This window comes from Eretmochelys imbricata, chromosome 10 (genome assembly GCF_965152235.1).
Source record: "Eretmochelys imbricata isolate rEreImb1 chromosome 10, rEreImb1.hap1, whole genome shotgun sequence".
NCBI lineage: Eukaryota > Metazoa > Chordata > Testudines > Cheloniidae > Eretmochelys > Eretmochelys imbricata.
Genome location: NC_135581.1, coordinates 33,603,656 through 33,624,912, shown reverse-complemented (window position 1 = coordinate 33,624,912; position 21,257 = coordinate 33,603,656). Strand labels below are relative to the sequence as shown.

Below are 21,257 nucleotides of genomic sequence, written 5' to 3'. Positions count from 1 at the left end.
TAACCATCAGAACAACTTACAAAGGGTTATGATGGAGTCTCTATCACTGACAGCTTCTAAATCAAGACTGGATGTTTTTCTAAAAGATATTCTCTAGTTTAAACAGAAATTGATTCAGGGAAGTCTTATGGAGTGTGTTACGCAGGAAGTCAGACTAGAAAATCACAATGGTCCCTTCTGGCCTTATCTATATAATAAAATTCCAGGATTGTCACTCTGTCAGTGAGCCATTCTGAAGTACAGAATGTCTGTTGTATCAGTGTGGAATGGTGCAAACAGCTACAGGCATCGTTGAGAGCTCTTTTATTTTTTTAAGCATATCATCAGGTTCAAACCTCTGTGCTGTTTGTATGTTTTCTCACATATTTAATCCTTCACTCATACATTTCTTCTTGCTATGAAGCAGACTCCTGGACGACGCAGTCCAAAGACCCAGAATGGACTTCTGAGTCCGCCACAGGATGAGAAGCTGAGCAACAGCCAGACATCACTTTATGAGATGTTGCAGGAGAAAGGAAGATGGGTAGGAGTGAGTTTAGACCAGTCAGCACTCCTTCCACTGAGGTTCAAAAACATCAGAGAGAAGACAGATGCTCATTTTGTGGATGTGATTAAAGAAGACAGGTAAGAAGGAACTAGCTACATAATTTTTAAATAGTGTGATAGAAAGAAAGCAAACGTTCCCCATGCCTTTAATCTTTATTCCCCTGCTCTTGTGTGATGTTGGTCATCATACTGTAAGTTTTCTAATTTTAGTCTGCTTGCTATTCTGTAACTACAATAGGAACTCACTATTCTGAGAGTTCTGCTAAGAGGACTACCAATGCAGATTTTTGCTTAACTTTATTAATCTTTCTCTTTGAACAGTTATTTTTACTTTTGAATCTACTTAAAAAATACCCCCCAAAATGACAAAATCTATACTATAAACATGGAGCTACAAAAATTTTATATCTGCTTATAATTATACCTGGTGACATTGAAGTGTTTAGGAAAATATATACTCTTTGTGTCTTGGAAGCTGAACAAATAGAAGGGGACTGTCATGAAAATATTGGTCTGATATTGTCCTAAATATACTTTGTTGTGGTTCTCTCTCAAGCAGTTAGTTGAGTGATGAATAGTTAGCTATTTTCAACTATTCACAGATGAGGGATTAGTGCAGGGGTCGGCAACCTATGTCACGCATGCCAAATACGGCACACAAGCCAATTTTTAATGGCACGCTGCTGCCTGCCGGACCCGGGCAGACAGCAGTGTGCCACTAAAAATCCTGCCCAGCCCAGCCCGCTCTTTTCCATGCCCACCACTCTCTCCTTGCAGGGCAGGCAAGCTTCCCCCTCCCCCCCACCTCTTCCCTCAGCGTGCTGGGTTCCTACTCCTCCTTCTCTCCTTTCCTGCCACCAATCAGCTGACAGCTCTTGCTATGGTGGGGGAGAGGTAAAAGCGGAGTCGCAGCGCGGTCTCTGCTCTGGGGACCTTGGGGAAGGGGGTGGAATCAGGGCATATCCCCTCCAGCCCCCTGCCGTGAGCCGCTCAGGGCAGGGGGCTGGGAGCACCCCCACGACCCCAGCTCACACCCCCAGCCTTCTGCCCTGACCCCTGCACCCCCCCACACACCCCAGCCCCATGCCCTGACCCCTGCACCCTCCTCACACACACCCAGCCCTGACTCTGGCACCTCCCACACATACCCAACCCCCTGCCCTGACCCCTGCACCCCTCCCACAACCCCAGCCCTGACTCTGGCATCCCCTACACATACCCAGCCCCCTGCCCTGGCTCCTGCACCCTCCTCACACACCCCCAGCCCCCTGCCCTGACTCCTGCACCCCCCACACATCCCCAGCCCCCCCATGCCCTGACTCTTACACCCCCCACATCCCCACTTCCACCTTGAGCACCAAATGGGAGCTCCTGCACACACACACCCCATTCCCACCTGCACCCCTCACACCAAATGGGACCTGCCCAGGTAAGCGCTCCACACCCAAACCTCCTGCCCCAACCCTGAGCCCCCTCCCTTATTCTAGTTCCTAGCCAGACCCTGCACCCCAACCCCCAGCCTGCTCCTTCACTCCCAGCCCTGTTCTCAGCACACTCACACATTAGTGTGTGAGACCAATTGCTTACAGAAGACAGTTTAGCAGAATGTAGTGCATTGTTTGTTAAAAACACACCTCACGACAGTAGAACTTGAAATTGCAGAATTATACTCTCTGTCTGTAGCTGAAGATACTCAGCACAGGCTCTGATATTCCTTGAGCTTTCTTCCTCCTTTTACAAAATGGATAGTTCTTTTTCTCTGAGTCAGAGCAAGAGGCAAAGGCTGATTTGACATAACATTCAGAGATTAGGATTTTTTGCTTAATTAAATATCACCATTGTTAGGGGCTTATTCCTTCACCCGCTCACTTCCCTGGTCCTTCTCGCATGAACAGAGAGAGCAAAAATACCCAAAGTCCAAAGGTGCAAACAATTCGATGTTTATTGGGGTGATCTTCCAGCAAGCAATGATTCCAGTTTCCTTCCTTAGTGTCCCCCTTCCCAGTTCTGACACCACTGAACCTTGCCTGTATCCCTGTTCCCATTCCCCCCTTTAGCAAAACATGATTCCAATTCCCCCTTTCCCATTCCCCCCCTTTCTTCCTGATTGACGGCAGACTATATAGTAAAACTTGAGTTCTGTTTAGCTATACCTTAACCAATCATTTTACTGAAATATAACTAAGCAATCCTAACATATTGTAACATGATTATTTAACCAATTATATCCCACCACCTTAATTAGTTTACAAACAGCAAAATTAATTATGCAGCAGACAGAAACAATCACAGAACCAGTCAGAGATTATACAGACAAACAATAGAGAAATGCGGAGACTACAGTGATAGAACAACAAAGAAATGAGGATTTCACATCCCAGCTATTGATAAGTGAATTCTTGCCAGACAGGATGCTATCAAACTAAGTTTCCTTTTACATCTTCTAGGCACTTCCCTTTCTCTGGAGGTGATAGGCACTATCAGGACAGGATTGTATTCCTAACAGCCCAATAGCACCTTATTTCAATGTGACTAGTTTGGAATGTAAGGATATGACCATACGCTTTCCCAGTTTATGGCTGCCTCGGCTGCTTAGCCAGAGGCCTTAGCCAAAGAATAGGGCCTCAGACTGTCACAGTGAGAAAAGGCCTTATACAGTCAGACAGTGATTTTGATTCTTTCTTTTATACCTCTATAACTAGCTAAATGATAAACATATACCTAAATTCTTAAAGTATAGGCCTTTGCAAACAGGCCTGAATATCTATATCCTAACAGCCATCACAAAGGAAACATCCCTTTTCCGTATACATAATGGTAACTTTCTAAAAATTATTTTGCTGATTACATAGCCCTATACAAACTGGCTCAACCAATTGAAAAGTTCATCCATTTTAATATATCTTTATATAAAATTGTATGTACTGATAAGAATTTATCGAGAAACCACCACAGATCCCCCACTGTGTGAAAGGGATATTGTTAGTCTCCATAAAACTGTTATATGAGCAGGATTCTCCTCTATGTCTGAATAGGAATTGTGAATGTGAGTTCTCATATAACAAAAGAATCAAGATGTATTTTGGTTTGTCAGCTTGCAGACACCTGGCTTTTGAAATAATGGCATCAGAACTGTGCTTTGATTTAAATGTTTATGTGAACTCAGCAGTAATGAACTGCTGAAAGATTGTTGGTTTATCTGGGATAGGGTTATAAGAACCCTGTCCTTGTGGTATAATTGCGGTCTTCACTCTGTCACAACAATGCCAGTTCTAACTCTTGTTAATGCATTTGAGACCTTTGTGCTATGAACAGTTCCAATGTTCAAGTTGACAATTGTAGTACCATCTTCTGTGCAGTAAGCAAGACAATAGTATATTTTGTTCATGTAAGAGCTGTATGGTGTCATTTGACACAGATTACTGTATCCTGAGCATTTTTACCAGAGCACAATTACTATGCTCCAATTGAAGCAAGTGACAGTTCTGCATTTTTACAGTAAATGTTGCATTGTTTTATATTGAGCTTTACCAAGAACTGTGTTGTATATTTGGTGAACAATGTACTATTACTTTGAGTTTTAGGTCTAGTTTTACTAATACAGTTACAGAAATGGGGCTCTTCCATGTTTATTTGTACTCTATGTGCAATACTGTGGTTGTTAAAAGAAAGTAAAACTGAATAAACAAGACGGTAGAGTATGAAATGCTTAAGCTTAATTCTTTAAAGACTCACTTTCTTGAGATTTTTACTTCCAGTGTGAGGTCAGCAAGAACTCTCTCAGCTCTTGTAATAAATTAATGGGGGTGGAGGCTCCCTTTTATGGACACCCAGCTAGCCAGTTAGCTATAAAATCCCTGTTAGTAGCTGTTTGAAGTGCCAGAGTGGGGAATCAGCCTTGACAGCTCTTAAAAATGTTAACTCTCTGAGGTACTGGTAACTGTTCCTCATATCCCAGCCATGACAGTATCTATGGTGCACTTCAGTGCATTCTAAGGTCTCTTTTAGCTGTGGCCTGCAGAGGAGCACCCTAATATGCACCCTTCGCAGTTCAGCTCACTTGAAGCTCCTTTCTTCATACCACTTCATCCTTTTAGTGTTGTTTCATTGACTAGATTCTTGTTTAACTACACAGGTAATTTCCTTCAATCTCTATTTTCCTAACACTATTTGATTAATAGAAACCAGAGGCATGCAGGCAGCAGTTAGGGCATTACAACAGGCATATTGCCTTCTATGATGAGATAACTGGTTCTGTGGATGAAGGGAAAGCAGTGGACGTGTTATTCCTTGACTTTAGCAAAGCTTTTGACACGGTCTCCCATAGTATTCTTGTCAGCAAGTTAAAGTAGTATGGGCTGGATGGATGCACTACAAGGTGGGTAGAAAGTTGGCTAGATTGTCGGGCTCAATGGGTAGTGATCAATGGCTCCATGTCTAGTTGGCAGCCGGTATCTAGCGGAGTGCCCCAAGGGTCGGTCCTGGGGCCGGTTTCGTTCAATATCTTCATTAATGATCTGGATGATGGGATGGATTGCACCCTCAGCAAATTTGCTGATGACACTAAACTGGGAGGAGTGGTAGATATGCTGGAGGGTAGGGATAGGATACAGAGGGACCTAGACAAATTGGAGGATTGGGCCAAAAGAAATCTGATGAGGTTCAACAAGGACAAGTGCAGAGTCCTGCACTTAGGATGGAAGAATCCAATGCACCGCTACAGACTAGGGACCGAATGGCTAGGCAGCAGTTCTGCAGAGAAGGACCTAGGGGTGACAGTGGATGAGAAGCTGGATATGAGTCGACAATGTGCCCTTGTTGCCAAGAAGGCCAATGGCATTTTGGGATGTATAAGTAGGGGCATTGCCAGCAGATCGAGGGATGTGATCATTCCCCTCTATTCAACATTGGTGAGGCCTCATCTGGAGTACTGTGTCCAGTTTTGGGCCCCGCACTACAAGAAGGATGTGGAAAAATTGGAGAGAGTCCAGCGAAGGGCAACAAAAATGATTAGGGGTCTGGAACACATGAGTTATGAGGAGAGGCTGAGGGAACTGGGATTGTTTAGTCTACGGAAGAGAAGAATGAGGGGGGATTTGATAGCTGCTTTTAACTACCTGAAAGGTGGATCCAAAGAGGATGGATCTAGACTATTCTCAGTGATAGCAGATGACAGGACAAGGAGTAATGGTCTCAAGTTGCAGTGGGGGAGATTTAGGTTGGATATTAGGAAAAACTTTTTCACTATGAGGGTGGTGAAACACTGGAATGCGTTGCCTAGGGAGGTGGTGGAATCCCCTTCCTTAGAAGTTTTTAAGGTCAGGCTTGACAAAGCCCTGGCTGGGATGATTCAGTTGGGATTGGTCCTGCTCTGGGCAGGGGGTTGGACTAGATGGCCTCCAGAGGTCCCTTCCAACTCTGTTATTCTATGATTCTATGATATCTGAGTCTGTTTCCTGACCTTGTTTAGAGTCAACTGGACTTGGTGCTTCATTCCACTAGACCCTAGTTTTTGGCGCTTTGAGGCCTATTCTCCATTCTGGCTTTTTTGACACTTTGTTTCTTGAAGTGAAATTACGTTCTCTGACTTCTTTTGTTTTTAAGATTTCATGGAGGAAGAAAGTCCAACCACGCAAAAAAGCTCATAATATTCATACATTGGAAATTTGGCCTTAGTGTGCTTTGCCAAAATGTCACCCTGACATATCAGAATGCCAGATGAGTGTCTGAAATCCCTGCTAGCCTCTGCAAGGATGCCCGGGTCTTCATGGACAGCTCAATAAAAATAGCTCTAACAACCCAGGAGGAGGAGATCTGGTCAGAGTGTAACTTGTCATTTTCTTGGTGCCTCCTATAATGCTTTCAGTACATAGCAAGGGCTGAGATAATGAACTAAAATCATCACCATTATTCATGGTTGAAGTCTTCTGGTCTTTCTCTGCAGATCCAGTCAAGGATTGTGGTTTGACATTTGAAAGCTGACCTTAAAAACTTGACACATTAAAAGCACTTTGGTACCAAGTCGTTGGCCAGATATCTGGTATTGATTCGTCCTCCATCTCAATAGAAAAATCTCCTTTCTATTATCTTATGCCATTGACTTTGTGCTTCTGGGGCTTCCAGAACACTTCCTTGTCAGCAGCAGAGGAGTAAGCAACACAAGAGAAAACAGTAGAAGTGGAGATCAGCTCCATGGGATCCTTCAGCATCTTCATCTAGTTGGCATCAGATTTGATAAATGACCCCAAGAGTTCTTTTCTTTTCTTTTCCCCCTACTGTTACTCACACATTCTTGTCAACTGTTTGAAATGGGCCATCCTGATTATCACTACAAAAAGTTTTTTTTCTCCTGCTGATAATATCCCACCTTAATTAATTGGTCTCATTACAGTTGGTATGGCAACACCCATTTTTTCATGTTCTCTATGTGTATATATATCTTCCTACTATATTTCCCACTGCATGCATCCGATGAAGTGGGTTTTAGCCCACGAAAGCTTATGCCCAAATAAATTTGTTAGTCTCTAAGGTGCCACAAGTACTCCTTTTCTTTTTTGCCATAAATCTGTTTACATCCATTGTAACCTCAAAATGTTCCATCTCTTGCTCAGAAAAACCCTTCTACTGAATCAGAATTGAGGCTTCTTGTATGCTTCTCCTCCACCAGGCACTGGGAGGAAAAGGTGAGAGAGTGCACAAATATTCCTTGTATCTGCTGCCAGGCTCATCAGTTCTAGTATGTCATTCTTTTTGTTCATCAGTGCCTTTGGCTCTTCTACCAAAGGTTTTTGGATCTCCTGTCTCAGAAACAAGGCTGAGCTCTCCAGCTCTGTCTCAGATTCCTTTACCTGGTTGCCTGGATTGTCAAGTGCTGCTGTTGTGTGATCCTAGGAAGGTGCAGAGTTATTATTAGTCTCTGAAGGCAGTGACAAGCAAGTACTGTTCCCTGAAATGAAAAATACTTTATTAATAACTTTTTTCAACAATTTATCCATTTTTGATGTTTGATATTCTTCAGTTAAAAAAAGGCTGTGTCTCTTGTATCTGTCAATATCTGGCAGCTATTAATGTATACCGTTTGCTGATCTGGGGACATTTATTTCTTCAGTTCTCCTATGGTTCGAAAGTTTTTGAAAGGCTTTTAATGTCTTCCTGAGGGTTTAAGAGTCTCTCTTGTTTGTTTGTATTTGTTTATTTGTTTGTTTATTGTAGTGAAGTGTTTCCTTTTCTTATAAATGTTTTTTGGGGAATTTTCATCTTTTACTTTAAGAATGCAGAGTGATGCTGTTGGTCAGGGGTGGACAAACTACAGCCCACGGGCCAGATCCGGCCTGCCAGCCATTTTAATCGAGCCCTCGAGCTCCCACTAGGGAGCAGGGTCTGGCGCTCCAACCGGGAAGCAGGGTTGGGGACCACTCCACGTGGCTCCCAGAAGCAGTGGCATGGCCCTCTCCAGCTCCTATGCCTAGGGGCAGCCAGGGCACTCTGCTCTGCATGCTGCCACCCCCCCAAGTATCACCCCCGCAGCTCCCATTGGCTGGGAACCGCGGCCAATGGGAGCTTCAGGGGCAGTGCCTGTGGACGGGGTAGTGTGCAGAGCCGCCTGGCTGCGCCTCCACATAGGGGCCGGAGAAGGGACATGCTGCTGCTTCTGGGAGCCGCTTGAGGTAAGTGCCGCCCTCGAACCCGCACTCCTGAGCCTCCTCCCATGCCCCTCCCCAGCCCTGATCCCTCTCCCACCCTCCAAATCCCTCGATCCCAGCCCAGAGCACCCTCCTGCACCCCAAACCCCTCATCCCCAGCACCACCCCAGAGCCTGCACCCCCAGTCGGAGCCCGCATCCCACCCCCTGCCCCAGCCCAGAGCCCCCTCCCACACTCTGAACTCCTCATTTCTGGCCCCATCCTGGAGCCTGCACCCTCAGCCAGAGCCTGCACCCCCTGCTGAACCCCAGCCCCAATTTTGTGAGCATTCATGGCCCGCCATACAATTTCTATTCCCAGATGTGGCCCTTGGGCCAAACAGTTTGCCCACCCCGCTGTAGGTACTGCAGCTTCTGATGAACAATGAGAAGCTACCAGTACTTCAAAAGATCAAAATTGTTAAGACCACCAGTTTCACACAGGAAGCAGAGACCCAGGAGTGAGAGACCTGTGAAATGGTATCTTTGAAGAAGAATTACAGCTAAGTGAACTCCTTTTAAAACTGTTCACATTGTCTCTCTTTTCTCTTTAGCCTGATGAAAGACTATTTCTTTAAACCACCTATTAACAAGCTGAGCCTGAACTTCTTGGATGGGGACTTGGAGATGGCTTACAGGACCAGCTATCAAGAAGAGGTGCGTTTTCCCCTGAATTGGGTTGGGTGTCAGCAGTCTTTCTGTACAGGTTATAGGAGCCAAAATAATTATCTCACTGTTTTTGCAAATTTTATTGCAATGATGACTGGGATCATGGAGTGTCAAATATGACTTAATATTTAGAACTACTGAGAAATGACCACCTTAGTTTAGTTCACCTGCCGTGATCAGTTTCCAGGATTTGAACATTACATTCTTTCTGGCATTCTATTTTTATTCACCAGTAAAAATGGACCAGAATACATTTCAGCTGTTGACTCTATACTATACAATAGAACCTCAGAGTTATGAACACCAGAGTTACAAACTGACCAGTCAGCCACACACCTCATTTGGAACCAGAAATACGCAATCAGGCAGCAGCAGAAACACACCAAAAAAAAAAAAAAAAAAGCACGCAAATACAGTACCGTACCATGTTAAACATAAATTACTAAAAAAATGAAGAGAAAACAGCATTTTTCTTCCACATAGTAAAGTTTCAAAGCTGTATTAAGTCAGTGTTCAGTTGTGAACTTTTGAAAGAACAACCATAATATTTTGTTCAGAGTTACGAACATTTCAGAGTTACCAACAACTTCCATTCCCAAAGTGTTCGTAACTCTGAGGTTCTACTGTACCTTCATTTTCATATTTAGATTTAGCTTTCACCAAGCCACAATTCTGTAATCAGATAATAGTGGAAGGCAAGTGCTCCTTACTGCCTTTTCAAATATCTTAGCTTACAGAAAGAAAACTCACAAAATTGGATCTTGGCTCTCTAATACTTATTGCAGTCCCAAGTTTATCCCATCCTCATGCAAACGTGCTTTCATCTCGTTGTAAATTACATAAAACTACTGCAGTATGAAATCGGAAGTACAGAAGACTTTAGTTAAAGAACTCCACATCATTTTAAGAATTCTGCACTACCAAATATTAGTGTCCTGAATTTTTTGTCTTTTTATTACATTGTGTCCCACTTTCAGACATGGCAAGTATCTTAGCGTCCTTGACATCAGCTGGTACCCAGGGATTCTTTACTAGTAAATATCAACTTCAGATGTCAGAGTTAAGTCCCCCATCCCGTTCCCCCCAGCCTTCCCTCTATCACTGGTAAGAAAGAAATCCTATGGGGATATTTCTTCCTTAATTCTTGTACCATATGATTGCATTGTCCTTGGGCACAGTCCCTATCTTCTTGTAATTTCAGCCTTAATAAATAAGGGCTTGTCTACACTACTGCCTAAGTCGATGTAAGTTATGTCGCTCATGGGGTGTGAAAAAACCACCCCCCGGAGCAACATAACTTACTTTGTCTTAAAGCAGCATCTACACCGTGCTGTGTCAATGGGAGACTTTCTCCCACTGACATAGCTTCCTTCTCTTGTTGAGGTGGAATAATTACGTCAACAAGAGAGCACTCTCGCATTGACGTAATGTGTCTTCACCAAACACGCTAAATCGGCTCTGCTGCATCAATGCAGCAGTGCCAATTTAGCGTGGTAGTAAAAACAAGCCCTCAGACATCTCTAGTTTACCTTATAATACAGTTAAGCATAAATGTGTTTTTAGTGCATTCTGAAACTCTCACTCTATCTTTGAGTAAAAGCTGTGTCACGATACTAAGGAGAGAATTTACATTTAATTTCTGCTAGTGTGGATGCTTAAATAATAGATGTAAGCTGTTATTTCTCAGATGCTAGTATTGCACCTGCTCTTGTCAATAAATTAGGTGAAACAAGGAAAAAATTCAAGCCTACAAAATTTAACTGGTAGTAAATATTTGCTGCTGTTTATAAACCACGATAGAGCACTGGACATTAATAACATCATGTATTTATGTGTGTGTACATATGTAATAATATTTACACATGCCATATATAGTACACTACATTCAGTACTTTCCAAATGGAAGGAGAAGAGGAAAGAGCAGTAACTACGTTAGAGGTGGGCAAACTATGACCCATGGGCCACATCCGGCCCGTGGGACCCTCCTGCCCAGCCCCTGAGCTCCTGGCCCGGGAGGCTAGCCCCAGGCCCTCCCCTGCTGTTCCCCCGCCCCTGCAGCCTCAGCTCACTGTGCCACCGGCGCAATGCTCTGGGCAGTGCGCTCCTGCCGGGCAGCGCAGCTGCAGAGCTGCGGCCTGAACCGGTGCTCTGTGCCGCGCAGTGGCGTGGCTGGCTCCAGCCAGGTGGCACGGCTGCCTGTCCTGGTGCTGTGGGCAGCGCAGCTGTAGCGCTGCCAGCCACCGGTGCTCCAGGCAGCACGGTAAGGGGGCAGGGAGCGGGGGGGTTGGATAGAGGGCAGGTGAGTTCGGGGTGGTGGTCAGGGGGCAGGGGTGTGGATAGGGGTCAGGGCAGTCAGAGGGTGGGGAACAGGGGGCTTGAATGGGGCAGGGGTCCCGGGGGGGCAGTCAGGAAGGGGGAAGGTTGGATGGAGCAGCAGGGGGCAATCTCGGTGGCAGTCAGGGAGAAGGGGTGGTTGGACGGGGCGGAGGTCCTGGGAGGCAGTCAGGAATGAGAGGAGAGGTTGGATGGGGCAGCGGGGGGCAGTCAGGGGCAGGGGGTCCAGGGGCGGTCAGGTGACCGGGGGGGGCAGTTGGGGCAGGGGCCCCAGGGGGGCCGACAGGGAACAGGGAGGTTTGGATGGGGCAGGAGTCCCGGGCGGGCCGTCAGGGGGCGAGAAGCAGGGGGGCTCGGATAGGGGATGGGGGCCGGGCCACGCCTGGCTGTTTGGGGAGGCACAACCTCCCCTGACCAGCCCTCCATACAATTTCAGAAACCCTATGTGGCCCTGAGGCCAAAAAGTTTGCCCGCCCCTGAGCTACATCTTTGTGTGTTTATCATAATTTTGTGAGGCCCTCAGATTGATAAATTGATGTGGGCATATAAGAACCCTAGACAAATAGCATGCAATAGTGTGTTACAGGGCTAAGGGTTTTTTATCAGTGTGATTTTTAAAATGGGTGCATTACTCAAATGTCAAAACAACATGTGGATTATGCAGATATTCCAAATGAGTGCGGATAATACTGTCACCAACTTCACAGCTTCATATGTTCTTTATATTCCTCACAGGTTGCAGAAAAAGTATTTTCAAAATATTTCATTCCCCTCAAAATTACAAAAGTCTTGGGATATGCAGTGCTGAATCTTTAGTAAATAAAAGGTTTAATGACTGATATCCCATGCCCATATAGATATAATGAGGTTTGTAGACTACTGGCAAAGCAAGAAGCTCAGATTTCCAATGGGACATGTAGCTCTTCCTTCCAGCCAAATAAGATCCCAATTACTTTTAAGGCATGATGTCAGGATATGCTTCTTCGGGCACAATGTTCTGAAGATTCAGAGCAGGCTGCGCAGCGGGGACAGGAGAGCGGTGGAGAAATTTGGCAGCATGTGACCTCCAGAAGAAGAAAGGGCAGAGCGTCCATGTACCAGCAGTGCAGATACAGATAAGCAACCACTTCCATGTTCTCTCCACAGGTACTAATGCGGAGAGTGGACTAGATGATACATCTGAGGGAAGGGAACAGAAGGAGACTCCGCCGATCGGAAGGCATGAGATGCACTGTCCTAGGGATGGGGGGTTCCACGACCACTGCTCCCAAGAGGGGGAGGCGGGTGGTGGTGGTTGGGGACTCTCTCCTCAGGGGGACTGAGTCATCTATCTGCCGCCCCGACCGGGAAAACCGAGAAGTCTGCTGCTTGCCAGGAGCTAGGATTCGCAATGTGACAGAGAGACTGCCGAGACTCATCAAGCCCTCGGATCACTACCCCTTCCTGCTTCTCCACGTGGGCACCAATGATACTGCCAAGAATGACCTTGAGCGGATCACTGCGGACTACGTGGCTCTGGGAAGAAGGATAAAGGAGTCTGAGGCGCAAGTCGGTGTTCTCGTCCATCCTCCCCATGGAAGGAAAAGGCCTGGGTAGAGACCATCGAAGCGTGGAAGTCAACGAATGGCTACGCAGGTGGTGTCGGAGAGAAGGCTTTGGATTCTTTGACCATGGGACGGTGTTCCAAGAAGGAGGAGTGCTAGGCAGAGATGGGCTCCACCTAACAAAGAGGGGGAAGAGTATCTTTGCAAGCTGGCTGGCTAACCTAGTGAGGAGGGCTTTAAACTAGGTTCACCAGGGGAAGGAGACCAAAGCCCTGAGGTAAGTGGGGATGTGGGATACCAGGAGGAAGCACAAGCAGGAGAGCACGAAAGGAGAGGGCTCCTGCCTCATACTAAGAAAGCAGGACAAACAGCAAGTTATCTCAAGTGCCTATACACAAATGCAAGAAGCCTGGGAAACAAGCAGGGAGAACTGGAAGTCCTGGCACAGTCAAGGAATTATGATGTGACTGGAATAACAGAGACTTGGTGGGATAACTCACATGACTGGAGTACTGTCATGGATGGATATAAACTGTTCAGGAAGGACAGGCAGGGCAGAAAAGGTGGGGGAGTTGCACTGTATGTAAGAGAGCAGTATGACTGCTCAGAGCTCCGGTATGAAACTGCCAGAAAAACCTGAGTCTCTGGATTAAGTTTAGAAGTGTGAGCAACAAGGGTGATGTCGTGGTGGGAGTCTGCTATAGACCACCAGACCAGGGGGATGAGGTGGATGAGGCTTTCTTCCGGCAACTAGTGGAAGTTACTAGATTGCAGGCCCTGGTTCTTATGGGAGGCTTCAATCACCCTGATATCTGCTGGGAGAGCAATACAGCGGTGCACAGACAATCCAGGAAGTTTTTGGAAAGTGTAGGGGACAATTTCCTGGTGCAAGTGCTGGAGGAACCAACTAGGGGCCAGAGCTCTTCTTGACCTGCTGCTCACAAATCAGGAAGAATTAGTAGGGGAAGCAAAAGTGGATGGGAACCTGGGAGGCAGTGACCATTAAATGGTCGAGTTCAGGATCCTAACACAAGGAAGAAAGGAGAGCAGCAGAATATGGACTCTGGACTTCAGAAAAGCAGACTTTGACAACCTCAGGGAACTGATGGGCAGGATCCCCTGGGAGAATAACATGAGGGGGAAAGGAGTCCAGGAGAGCTGGCTGTATTTTAAAGAATTCTTATTAGGTTACAGGGACAAACTATCCCGATGTGTAGAAAGAATAGTAAATATGGCAGGCAACCAGCTTGGCTTAACAGTGAAATCCTTGCTGATCTTAAACACAAAAAAGAAGCTTACAAGAAGTGGAAGATTAGACAAATCACCAGGGAGGAGTATAAAAATATTGCTTGGGCATGCAGGAATGAAATCAGGAAGGCCAAATCACACCTGGAGTTACAGCTAGCAAGAGATGTTAAGAGTAACAAGAAGGGTTTCTTCAGGTATGTTAGCAACAAGAAGAAAATCAAGGAAAGAGTGGGCCCCTTGCTGAATGAGGGAGGCAACCTAGTGACAGAGGATGTGGCAAAAGCTAATGTACTCAATGCTTTTTTTGCCTCTGTCTTCACGAACAAGGTCAGCTCCCAGACTGCTGCACTGGGCAGCACAGCATGGGGAGGAGGTGACCAGCCCTCTGTGAAGAAAGAAGTGGTTCGGGACTATTTAGAAAAGCTGGACGAGCACAAGTCCATGGGGCCGGATGCGCTGCATCCAAGAGTGCTAAAGGAGTTGGCAGATGTGATTGCAGAGCCATTGGCCATTATCTCTGAAAACTCATGGCGATCAGGGGAGGTCCCGGATGACTGGAAAAAAGGCTAATGTAATGCCCATCTTTAAACAAGGGAAGAAGGAGGATCCTGGAAACTACGGGCCAGTCAGCCTCACCGCAGTCCCTGGAAAAATCATGGAGCAGGTCCTCAAGGAATCAATTCCAAAGCACTTAGAGGAGAGGAAAGTGATCAGGAACAGTCAGCATGGATTCACCAAGGACAAGTCATGCCTGACTAATCTAATTGCCTTCTATGATGAGATAACTGGCTCTGTGGATGAGGGGAAAGCAGTGGACGTGTTATTCCTTGACTTTAGCAAAGCTTTTGACACGGTCTCCCACAGTATTTTTGCCAGCAAGTTAAAGAAGTATGGGCTGGATGAATGGAGTATAAGCTGGATGGAAAGCTGGCTAGATTGTCATGCTCAACGGGTAGCGATCAATGGCTCGATGTCTAGTTGGCCGCCAGTATCAAGTGGAGTGCCCCAAGGGTCGGTCCTCGGGCCGGTTTTGTTCAATATCTTCATTAATGATCTCGAAGATGGAGTGGATTGCACCCTCAGAAAGTTTGCAGATGACACTAAACTGGAAGGAGAGGTAGATGTGCTAGAGGGTAGGGATAGGATACAGAGGGCCCTAGACAAATTAGAGGATTGGGCCAAAAGAAATCTGATGAGGTTCAACAAGGACGAGTACAGAGTCCTGCACTTAGGACAGAAGAATCCCATGCAAAGCTACAGACTAGGGACCAAATTGCTAGGCAGCAGTTCTGCAGAAAAGGACCTAGGGGTTACAGTGGACGAGAAGCTGGATATGAGTCAACAGTGTGCCCTTGTTGCCAAGAAGGCCAATGGCATTTTGGGATGTATATGTAGGGGCATTGCCAGCAGATCGAGGGACGTGATTGTTCCTCTCTATTCGACATTGATGAGGCCTCATCTGGAGTACTGTGTCCAGTTTTGGGCCCCACACTACAAGAAGGATGTGGAAAAATTGGAAAGTGTCCAGCGGAGGGCAACAAAAATGATTAAGGGACTGGAACACATGAGTTAGGAGGAGAGGCTGAGGGAACTGGGATTGTTTAGTCTGCAGAAGAGAAGAATGAGGGGGGATTTGATAGCTGCTTTCAACTACCTGAAAGGGGGTTCCAAAGAGGATGGATCTAGACTGTTCTCAGTGGTAGCAGATGCCAGAACGAGGAGTAACGGTCTCAAGTTGCAGTGGGGGAGGTTTAGGTTGGGTATTAGGAAAAATTTTTCACTAGGAGGGTGGTGAAACACTGGAATGTGTTATCTAGGGAGGGGTGGAATCTCCTTCCTTAGAAGTTTTTAAGGTCAGGCTTGACAAAGCCCTGGCTGGGATGATTTAGTTGAGGATTGGTCCTGCTTTGAGCAGGGGGTTGGACTAATGACCTCCTGAGGTCCCTTCCTGATATTCTATGATTTAGATATAGAAAAGTGCTTTGATACTACAGTGATGTGTGCTATACAAAACTATAAGATTCATAACTATTTTAGGTCATATTTAAAAATGTTTTAGCTTTGTTTTTTGCCTCTGAGGTTTGTACATTTGGGCTCAGAGTAACTAAGACCCCTGGTTTTACAGGAGGAAGACTAAAATAAAATGGAAAATTTTGTATCTTGATTATTTCATTTCTGGTGCTGTCCTCTGCCAGTTCTACTGTGCTGCTCTTCCAGCAATAACAGAAATAATTTATGCTTGTCCACTTGGTTCCTGGGCTTGGACACAATCTTCCAGAGCTGTATTGGAACACTTATGTCTTATTAGATACATGAAAACTCTTAATAGTGATGCCTTATATAATGTGGTGGAAAATTAACCACGTGTTGTGTTTGAAATCAGAATCGCCTGAGGATCCTTTATTCAAGTATACGTATACAGGGAGAGTCAGCCATAGCTGCTCTGCATCAGCAGAAAATACAGGAGTTTATATAGCTGAAAACCACAATTTGTTAAGCACACTTCCTTTAACAGCATTTTCCCTTATTAGACATATAGTGCAAGCTCTAACAGTAGCTTTCCTTATTTGGGATATAGAAAAACAAGCTTTTCCTGTTATTGACAGGTTGTTCTTTGCGGTTAACAGGTCTTTCCTAATTTCTAGTTGTGGGGTTATGTTTCTTAAGCTGTGCTGTTGTAACTGCCCCACAATGGAATTTTCCTCAGCCTCTCCTTATGCTTTTAAACACACAGTTAGCTTGACCAAAGGTTTTTAGGCCTACTTGGGGAGTTTAGACCTACTGGATTTTTCCTCCGCAATAACTACACTAATCTATAAAGAGGCCATTCTAGAAATACCTGAAAAACCCCACTGTGTTGGGGTGGATTAGAGGAGAAGTCTGTCCCAGAAAGGAAATCATCAGGTAATAATTTTTCTGTTATTGATCTCTCCTCCAGTCTGAGACATTTGACATGTAGTGAACAGTAAGGAAAAATGAAAAAGGAGGGAGAAATAAATATGGAGAGAAAAGTAAAGGACTCCCTCCTCTAAAATTAGTAGTAGTTTTCTATTTTGGGATCACTAGGGCTCCTTTTGAACTAAACATTATTTCCCTCACCAACCTGTCTTTTTCTGAAATTATAGCATATTGAAAGCATGCACCAAATATTCTACTAAAGTAGAAATTTGCAGCTTATTGCTATATTGGAATAGTGTGAAATGAAATATCGTTATCTATTTTAGAATGTAAATTGCTGATCACTTTCCATAAAGGACTTCCCCTCTCTGAAAGCTTACTTTTACCTGTTCTATTATGGAGTTTAATCCACTGCTCATGCTCCTTTTCCTGTCACTGACTCCATGATCAATAATCCAGTTTCTCAAATCTAGACTCAGTCACCTCTAGAATGTTTAATTTAATTTGAAGATATTAATAAATTATGTAAACGTCTACCTTACTATTTAGCCAATATTCCTCAAATTTGTTGAATGAACAAGTATTTGCAAAGGTTTGTGGAGCTTTGTGTATTTCCCTCTACAACTGTTTTATTCATTACGCCATATGTTTAAAAATATTAAGCTGTATGTATTGCTAAGGAAGTTCTGGCATATACATCACTTCACAGAATTTGAGAGCAGTATGTACCCTTGGGGGAAGCACAACAGGACATGAACAGCATTATCCAAGTCCACTGCCAAGTTCTATACAGTGGATCTTACAGATACACTTCCTAAGTCTCAAAGAATTCCAAAAGGAGTCAAGTTAATTTATCTGCTTTGTGAGCTTCCCCTCATATCAGATACTACCATTCATTGATATTTATCTAGGAGCTAGCAGTCAACTCTGTTTGAAACTGGTTCAGAAATGTATGTTAGTTGTTTGCTAATGATGTGGAAAGCCTATGCTCCCTGTTCTAATTTCATTAATTAAAAAGCAGGTCACATTGCTCAGTGAAAAGAAATATCAAAAACTAGCAAAAATACCTGAAACCTGATGTCAAAACATAGTTAGTCATTAGGCTGCACAATTGGATTTGGTGACCCTATGGGACTAGTGAAGACCTTGAATCATTGCTAATTTTGAACTCTGATTTATATGATATGTGTATAAATTAGTAAGCATTAGAGTTTCTGGCAGTGCAAATTAGGCTTTATTCAAATGCTGCATGAACCTGAAAAAAATGTATTCAGGTTTGACCCACTGTTTTGTTTAATCTTCCCTCAAACACAGAAAAGAAGCCACCTTTGATTTTATGCCATTAATTTTAAATAATTTTTCATCCTGGCTTTTCTTACACACAGGCATTCGGTAAAGGATGACAAACTACCAAATATGGCAGGCAAACATTTCATTCTGTCTTTGTGGCACCTTAGTCCTGTACAGATTGAATAAGTGTTTGAGGATTTGACACCATTATGAACTAGTACACTGATGAAGAAGAATGAGCCTTGCATGTTTGTGAGTCAGTGCACATCTGGATACAGCCAACAATTTGTTCCTTCTTTTTCTGTTTCCAGCAGTAAGATATTTGCTATGGAAGCTGCTTCTTGTGATCCAGAATCTAAACTGACTTTAATGGGGACAAGAACTATAAACTCTACTCAGTTTGCTGTTTACCTCAACAGCGCACCTAAACGTTAGTTTTGAGAATTAAGGCTGATAAAAGGAAAGATAAAGGAGTTCACACCTCTGAGTAATTATTTCAAACTGCATGCAGACTCTCACTGAAAAGGTTTTCTCTGTAATCATGATAGCCAGAAGTGGGTTGGTTTTTTTTTTTTTTTGCCAGGGAGGCCAAATAAATCCATCAAGAAGGTTGGATAGAGCCCCTTGGGTCCTGGGATTGATACTCTTGCTCCAACTGCACTCTCCAAGTGATTGATTTGAGAATTAGATTGTGCATTGTGCATATGCATATGGGTTGAGAATTAGATTGTGCATAGCAGTAAGTGATTTTCTATCTTTTTATCCCCTCTTGAGTTCTTGAGAACGTTTTTACCTAGTCTTTACATGCTTTTTGTGTAATTGTGACGTTCCCCTCTGGTGTTATCCGGACCAGTGATCTGCTAGGTCACTCCAGTCCTTGACTCTGGGAGCCAGCCTTACCCTGCTCTGCTGTGAGAACCCCCACTCCTGGGCTGTTAAAGCACAGCCTCTGGCATGTAAGCTGCTCCTTGGATTGTGCAACCAAATGACACTAGCCAATATCTTCAGTCCCAGACACAACCTTAGGAACCTCTGTCTTGCAGTGTCCAGTTATGCCAGCTGGATGCTGCACGCTTATATGAGTTTGTCAATTTAACAAAGAAATTGATATGTACCAGGCTTGTTATCCCAAGGGGAGCCTTTGACACACTTCAAACCAAATGCACTGCTTCAGGTAGAATAAACAAACAGGTTTATTAACTATAAAGATAGATTTTAGGTGATTATAAGTCAAAGCATAACAAGCTGGATTTGGTCAAATGAAATAAAAGCAAAATGCATTATAAGCTGATCTTAATACTTTCAATGCCTTTACAAACTTAGATGTGTCGCACCACAGGCTGGCTAGTTGTCCTTCAGCCAGGCTCTCCCCTTTGATCAGCGCTTCAGTCGCTTGGTGTGATGTCTGTAGATGTAGGTGGAAGAGAGAGAGAGCATGCCAAATGTCATTCCCTTTTATTGTGTCCTTTCCTTCCTCTCGGCTTGGCTTTGCCCCCCTCCCTTCAGAGTCAGGTGAGCATTACCTCATCGCAGTTTCAAACTGACCAAAGTAAGGGTGGTGACTCCCTTGAGAGTCTAACGGATTCTTTTGTTGCTGCCTAGGCCAGCGTCCTTTGTTCCTGTGAGGCTGGGCTGGGTTTGTCCCATACCTGCCCTGATGAGGTGTGAACTGCCTCTCTGCTCTTGGAGAGTTTTTGCCTGGGCTTATTTTAAGCCAAGGACACATTTTCAGCCTCATAACTACATACATGAAATTATAACCTATAACATTGCTATAACAATAATGCTCCATGCATCGTGAGCCTTCCAAAGATACCCAACATGACAAACTTTGCATTGGATACCACACAGTCATTTTACAAGGATGAACATGGGGGTGCTGGTTGTTCCCCTGAGGTACAGTGTCACAGTAATCTTTCCATATTATTAGCATTCTGAAAACGTTCTTTGAGCCCATTAAAAATATGACTGTGAACAAGGGTGCAAATTTTGATGATTTTTTTTGTGATCTGAACTCATCCACCAGGAACTGGACTGAGATTACCAATTCCTTTCACAGTGGTCATCCAGTATTTATGTTGAGGTGCTGAGCTGGCAAAGTGCTATGTATTCTTTCCCTTTGTTTTCAGACATGTTTCTGGTGTGTAGTACAATGTAATCAGAATAGAAAACCTTATTCATGTTTTCTTCCACTTCCTCTCACCCCCCATATTCCAAACAGGTAATAAAGAATGCTCCTGTGAAGACGTTTGCCAGTGCTACCTTCAGTTCACTCCTGGATGTGTTCCTGTCCACAACAGTCTTCCTTATACTCTCTATCACCTGTTTCCTGAAACATGGGATGGTCCTGTCCCCTCCCCCACCTGCAGCAGTTGTGGTGTTCATCATTGCCATCCTGCTAGAGGTGCTGTCTCTTATCGTCTCAATTAGGTAAATAAAGTGAATCAGAGTACGGGAAATGGCTGGGGTCGCAACCCCCAAGATCTAAAATGGTGGCTGGCTTGAAAACGTTAGTTTTAAAACAGCTTCAGGAACTTGCTCTCCCAGTCTGTGGGGTTTGAGGAACAAGGTGGGGTGGAGTGTGGAGAAGAAAGATACTGTTTTGCCTACAACTCAGCAATAAAATAATTTGAGGTATTTTTTTAATTAAAAATAGAATGTTGTACATACTGAATCTTTCACTGCCTGCTGTAGTGCATTATGATTTACCAGGATTTACCATATTGGATCAAATAATTGATCTGCCAAGTCTGGTATCCTGCCTCCAACAGTGGTCTGTACTTGATGCTTGAGGGAGAAGTTAAAATCTTTCTTGATACCCACTCCAAAAGTCATGCTGCACCATGGAAGTGAAGAACAGAATATGACAGGGATGGAGCAATTATTTAAATATGGAGACTCTTATTACACCAACTGACACACACAGTGACATAGAATGTAATCTCCTAAAGATGTGTAGTGGTCAAAGTGTTGTTGGTCTCTCAAGGTCTTCTCCTTAAAAGTCGATATATTTTTTCAGTTACTTGTATGTGTCTGACAGGTTATAG

General features: G+C 44.3%; 1 protein-coding gene across 2 annotated transcripts in view; it reads left to right on the top strand.

Annotated features, from left to right (window-relative positions):
* The window catches only part of ADCY9 (adenylate cyclase 9), a 175,026-nt gene that overhangs the window by 116,475 nt on the left and 37,294 nt on the right, over positions 1–21,257 (top strand). The window contains exons 4-6 of one of the 2 annotated variants that reach the window (XM_077828819.1): positions 407–624; positions 8,782–8,884; positions 20,432–20,640. In XM_077828819.1, coding sequence (XP_077684945.1) covers positions 407–624; positions 8,782–8,884; positions 20,432–20,640 — 530 coding nt within the window. Of the gene's footprint in view, positions 1–403; positions 625–8,781; positions 8,885–20,431; positions 20,641–21,257 lie in introns of both variants that reach the window. The other variant, XM_077828818.1, reaches the window with a different exon arrangement.